The sequence below is a fragment of the Chlorocebus sabaeus genome, chromosome 22 (assembly GCF_047675955.1).
Source record: "Chlorocebus sabaeus isolate Y175 chromosome 22, mChlSab1.0.hap1, whole genome shotgun sequence".
NCBI classification, from domain to species: domain Eukaryota; kingdom Metazoa; phylum Chordata; class Mammalia; order Primates; family Cercopithecidae; genus Chlorocebus; species Chlorocebus sabaeus.
Window position 1 is genome coordinate 92,849,351 of NC_132925.1, and position 6,000 is coordinate 92,855,350.

Below are 6,000 nucleotides of genomic sequence, written 5' to 3' on the forward strand. Positions count from 1 at the left end.
TCTAGGCTGACACAATTCTCCAACCTCAACCTCCCAAGTAACTAGGACCACGGGCACAGCCAACATGCCCAGCTAATTTTTAAAATTTTTTATGGAGATGCTGGTCTTGAATTCCTGGGCTCAAGCGATCTCCCTGTCTTGGCCTCCCAAAGTGCTGGGATTACAGGCATGAGTCACTGCGCCCCACCTGCTAATTTTTTTTTCTTTTTTTGGAGACAGAGTGTTGCTCTGTCTCCATTTTGGCCAGGATGGTCTTGATCTCTTGACCTCGTGATCCACCTGCCTCGGCCTCCCAAAGTGCTAGGATTACAGGCGTGAGCCACCGTGCCCAGTCTTACCTGCTAAATTTTTAAATGGGACTTTTTTGGAGTGGGGGGTCCTAAGGTTGTTTATGTCAATAACAAGTGCTATCCTCAACTCTGACTCTGGTTACTTTGCTTGGCCTTGGATTTGAGTAAATGTTAGTCAGTTTCTGAAATTATTTCCCATGCCATTTGCAAACCACAGACCATGAAGAGAGGGTTTCGTGAATTTCAGTACTCTAAAGAGTATTTCATTTTGGTTCATGATTTCCATGATGTAAGTCTGGAGACCCCTCATTTTATTTCCTTTCTCCATCCCAATTGCTCAGCACTCAGGAGGACCAAGAAAGCTCCTAGACAGAGTTCAGTGGATTGTATTCTGTAACTGTTTTTAAAGGCCACCCCACTGCCAACCTCACCAAGTCAGGGATTAAATTATGAATCTATTAACAATGCTTTGGGTTCATTTAGCTTTGTGAATGCATACCCTATCCAGAGTGAAACAGGACATTTCTATTTACATAGTACCCTCACTTAGAGCCTGGCCTCTTCCATAAGACCCAGATCTTTGAGATAGCTGTCAGACCTGCAGGAGCTTTCTGTACTCATTTCTGTTGCTGCTCACCTCTGAGAGCTACAAGAGAACAGCTGAGGATGTGTTGAAGTTTCAAATAATTCTTGATCCCTTACTACCTGAGGTCTTACTGTGGAGCATACTCATACCCTGTACAACTGGGAAAAAAATAAAATAAAATCCCAAAGCAAAACACTTGAAAATACACTTAACTTATATTAATAGTATTATTTTTGCTTAATTTTGTTTTCTTAAAAAGATAAATTGGATCTTTATGTTCTTTTTACTCTACCCCCAATCTCCCCATACAGTTACATGAAGAAATTGGAAAAATGGAAAATACATAAAGCTTTTATGACACAGCAGAGAAAGCTAATTTGTAACAACCTAAAGCCAAGGGAGTGCCACCTTTCTCTGGAGCTAGTCCAGCTGCTTTAGAACCAGAGCCTTCATATTGTTTATGGAAATGGAAGAAACAGAACCAGGAGATGGGTGGGGAGCAGGAAAATTATTCTGCCCTGTGCCTCTAACAAAAAAGCGTGAAGTACCTATAATATCAACTCTAGCTTCTAGATCCGTTATGAAGTAACTTATATTTGGAGGGGAATACTCATAATTATTATTTTCAATGGAAAAGCACATTTACTGGGAAGGGGCCTGATGGCTAGTGGTGGGCAAAGGTTTGGGGAGATGGCCTGCATGACAGGTACTCTGAATAGCAGAGCTTCCAACTCATCACCTCCTGGTGCAGTACCTAGTTAGAGGGAAGTTGGAAGCCTCCCTCTAGCAGTGCTGGAAGGAATGTTCCTGGGTTTGTCATTATCTTGCCAGCTGGGGACACAGAGTATCTTCTGTGTCATTGTCTACTTATCTGTTCACTGGCTTTGATGACCCTCATCACCTGCCCCCTAATATTGTGATAATTCCTTAATCTTTCTGTTCCTAAACTGAAGGTACCAGCCTCCAAGGAGCCTCTCTTGCATCCTCAGACTGTCTTCTACAGTCTAGCCAACTTCACCTTTGGAGGAAAGGTGATGAGTATTTAAGAGTCTTCAGAACAGAGTGTTTTGCCTCTATCCTGGAATCCTAGAATGTCAGAGGTGGGAGAGATGGAGCTTGTTTTGTGTAGGCCTCGCTTGATAGTTCAGGGAGCTGAACCCAGAACAGGGTCATGAGTGACTCTGAAATGTGTGGCTATATCAAAGTTGTAGCTTTGACTTAGGGTAGAGAATTGGAACTTAACTTATAAGAAGGAGAACCAAACCATATAACAGGATTTGAAACATAATAGCCAGGTTGACTCCAGGCCTTGTACCTGAGTCAGGGCCTCTAAATGGATTCTAATACCAAGAATCAGGTATCCCTGCTAGGGGAAAGAAAGGAGGGTTCTGGGACAGTAGGGCGTCACTAAACTGACTTCTCATACCAGTACTGCTGTGTTTTCTCCTCCATTTTTAGACTTCGAAAAAGCCCAAGACAGCAGAAGCAGACACCTCCAGTGAACTAGCAAAGAAAAGCAAAGAAGTATTCAGAAAAGAGGTAAGGTTTGGTGGATGTAAGCACTAAGCACCTCAGGCTTAAATCTGAACCCTTTCCTTTCTTGTCCTAAGTATGTCGAATATCTCTCTTGCCCCAAGATAGGCAGGAACACAAGGTGTTCCTTGTGTGTGTGTGCCTTGCTGAAGTGCTGCTTTTCCCACTGAAAACTCCTCAGCCATCTTTTCTTGGCTTGACAGGAGCCAAGTCTCAGACCACATTTGCTTGTTTGACTGTTGGCCTTCTGTAGCATCTATGGCAAAAGAAAGCTGTATATAGTGGTAGGCTGCCTTGTCTTTGGGTATTCCTCTTGCCTTTGTGATTTGACTTAGTTGTTACATGAAAGAGGTGTGGCCTTTTTCAACTGATTAAGCATTGACTCATTTCAACTGGTTACCCATTGACTCATTTTGTCCCCATAACAGCCCTTGAGGTAGGCAAGACAGATTGCTTTTCCTCTTATTCAGGTGAAAGAACTCAAGGTTCAGAGAAGGCAAGTTCTAGACAAAAGATTTGAACTCAGGCCTTCTGGCTCAAAGTCCACTTCTGTTTCTGTAATATCTCATTTGGTAGCTGCCTAATTTTCCAGGGCTTGGGAGAATGCTGCTCCTCTTTATGCTACCAGAAGTATGTCTTAACAGCCATCAAGACGCTAAACTTGTCTGCCTCATAGCATCTAGATTCTAAACTCCAATCTTCATTCATTGAAGGGACTTGTAGTGTTTTGGAAGACACAGACCTGTAAATAAGTAATGGCAGCTGTGTGAAAATTTTGCCATATTAGGGCTGGGAGTCACAATCCGGGCTGTCAGGAAGGGCGCTTGAATCAGGGGTAGGAATTGGCCAGATGGATCAGCAGGGAACCTAACTTATGTCAGTAGAATGTAGAGAGGCAAGAGAGAGCATCTTCCCTTCCAGGGAGTTGTAAGTGGCCCAATGGGCTATAGCACAAGGTATGGGAGGGCTGTTGAAAATGAGGTGGAATGGTATTATGCTTCTTCCTATAGGAACTATGTGTCTGTGGGTTATCGGGAACCACTGCAGGATTTTAAGCAGGGGGTAATGAAATCCCTGTCTATGTTTGAGGGGATAGACTGGAGGAAGAGAGTTTGGAGGCCAGGAAACCCCAGAAAAACCTTGAGTTAAAAGGCTTATCCAGGGATAAAGTTCAGTTTCTTATGATCCCTTTGTGAACATATTGGTATTTCAGCTCATTCAACCAGCAACTGTTTCTTTAGTGCCTACCCTTGTGATATATAGCCTTGTTCTTTGAACACCTGAAGGCTCACTGAATTTTAGTCATGGGTAGACCTTGTTCAGAGTGCTCTCTGATGAAATAGCTGTGACTGGCCTCTTTATTCTCTTTGTCCTCTGTGATCTTAGCACCACAAATACCTCTGAAGGTCCTATTCCTAGAGTGTTTGGGAGCACCTGGGTAGGACAGACCATACTTAGACCAGGGAGGACATAGTAAGTGGTGGAATGAAAATGATTCTGCCCAGGTTTTCCTTTGCTGGCTGGCATATCATGCTTGATCTGCTTCACATGCTGTGGTATGACCACTTAAAGAATCTGAGTACCCTTCAATGACAAAATTCCTATGGTTCCTGGGGTTGCTAAGCCTCACAGAAGCTCTGGAACACCTGCTGTGCCCTGCCTTGCCTCTAGGGCCCAGAGAACCTAGCTACTGTCTTTATGCCGAGGACACAAAATTCATTGGCTGAAACCTGGGGCTGCTGAAGGAGTCGACATTGAAGTCATGCTTTTGAGTCCCTCCAGCCACCTTTAAGCCTTGCTTAGTCCATCCAGGGGAGCTCTTTCCCTCTCAGGCTGTCCGTATCCTTTTTTCAGATCTTACTGGCTTACTAGTATTCCACTGTCCAAACCAGCCAACCTGAGGGAGAAAGGATTGGCTGGCTTTACTCACTACCTTTTCTAGTTATTTCGTCAGTACAACTCCTCGCCCTCTCTGGACTGTTGAGCAATGTGTTCTCTTTTCTTTGCCTGCAGATGTCCCAGTTCATCGTCCAGTGCCTGAACCCTTACCGGAAACCTGACTGCAAAGTGGGAAGAATTACCACAACTGAAGACTTTAAACATCTGGCTCGCAAGGTACTCCCCTTGCTTTTGGTAGCCCACCAGGCAACGTTCTGGGCAAACTGTGTACTTTCTAAGAAGCCCTTTAAATCATAGAAAGTTTTTTTTTTTTTTTCTTGTCAGATGTCAGGGCTGGGGACCCAGGAACGGGGAGGGAAGGTTTGGGGAGGGATGCACACCCTTACGTGAGAGCAGTAGTTCTCTAAGAAATTTTCAGAGCTCAGCTTATCCTTTCTGGTGATCCTAGCACCAGTCTGCCCCAACATCTACCCCCTTATTAACTTCCTGTCTTGGTGAGAAGGGCCCTGAAGCAGCAGGCTGGATTACCACCCCTGTCCTCCCCCTCAAATCGTTTCTGCTCTGATTGGTGGCTGTGGTCTCTCTTCCTGTGCCCTGGACAGCTGACTCACGGTGTTATGAATAAGGAGCTGAAGTACTGTAAGAATCCTGAGGACCTGGAGTGCAATGAGAATGTGAAACACAAAACCAAGGAGTACATTAAGAAGTACATGCAAAAGTTTGGGGCTGTTTACAAACCCAAAGAGGACACTGAGTTAGAGTGACTGTTGGGCCAGGGTGGGAGGATGGGTGGTCAGGTAAGACAGACTCTAGGGAGAGGAAATCCTGTGGGCCTTTCTGTCCCACCCCTGTCAGCACTGTGCTACTGATGACACATCACCCTGGGGAATTCAACCCTGAAGATGTCAACTGAAGGCCACAAAAATGAACTCCATCTACAAGTGATTACCTAGTTGTGAGCTGTTGGCATGTGGTTAGAAGCCATCAGAGGTGCAAGGGCTTAGAAAAGACCCTGGCCAGACCTGACTCCACTCTTAAACCTGGGTCTCCTCCTTGGCGGTGCTGTCAGCGCACAGACCCATGCGCATCCCCACCCACAACCCTTTACCCTGATGATCTGTATTATATTTTAATGTATATGTGAATATATTGAAAATAATTTGTTTTTTCCTGGTTTTTGTTTGGTTTTCGTTTTGCTTTTAGCCTCTACATGCTAGGATCACAGGAAGACTTTGTAAGGACAGTTTAAGTTCTCCTGCAAGGTTTAATTTGTTATCATGTAAATATTCCAAAGCAGGCTGCCTTGTGGTTTTGGCAGCCTTGTGCTATGTTGATAAGATTGATTTACTGCTTAAAATCACTTTACTTTATCCAATTTTTACTGAACTTTTTATGTAAAAAAATAAAATCAATTAAAGAAATTGGCATGTGTGTTCCCTAAAAGTTAATCGAGCATATTTGTGTGTAATGATATCACTGGAAAAAGGAGAGATAGTGGCCTTAGATGTGTGAAGTCCAAGGTTAATCCCTGTGATTGTATTTTATTACAGGACTTGTTCATTCTCCACAGGTCCTACTCTGACTTAGGCAGACGTTTGCCAGGTGACTGACACTCGTAGGCTTGGGATCTTATGACTGTGCTCAGGCATTGGGTCAATTTGCACATGCATTCCAGAGCAAAAGAAGCAGCAT

The 6,000-nt window shown here is 44.1% G+C and overlaps 1 protein-coding gene across 2 annotated transcripts in view; it reads left to right on the plus strand.

Moving 5' to 3' along the window:
* Positions 1-5,729, plus strand: part of SETD2 (SET domain containing 2, histone lysine methyltransferase) — a 149,764-nt gene extending 144,035 nt beyond the window's left edge. For both annotated transcript variants that reach the window (XM_007984044.3, XM_073010265.1), the window contains exons 19-21: positions 2,335-2,415; positions 4,423-4,524; positions 4,911-5,729. In XM_007984044.3, the coding sequence (XP_007982235.3) occupies positions 2,335-2,415; positions 4,423-4,524; positions 4,911-5,072 (345 nt within the window). In that variant the 3' untranslated portion in view covers positions 5,073-5,729. The remainder of the gene's footprint in view (positions 1-2,334; positions 2,416-4,422; positions 4,525-4,910) is intronic.
* Positions 5,730-6,000: the final 271 nt, after the last annotated feature.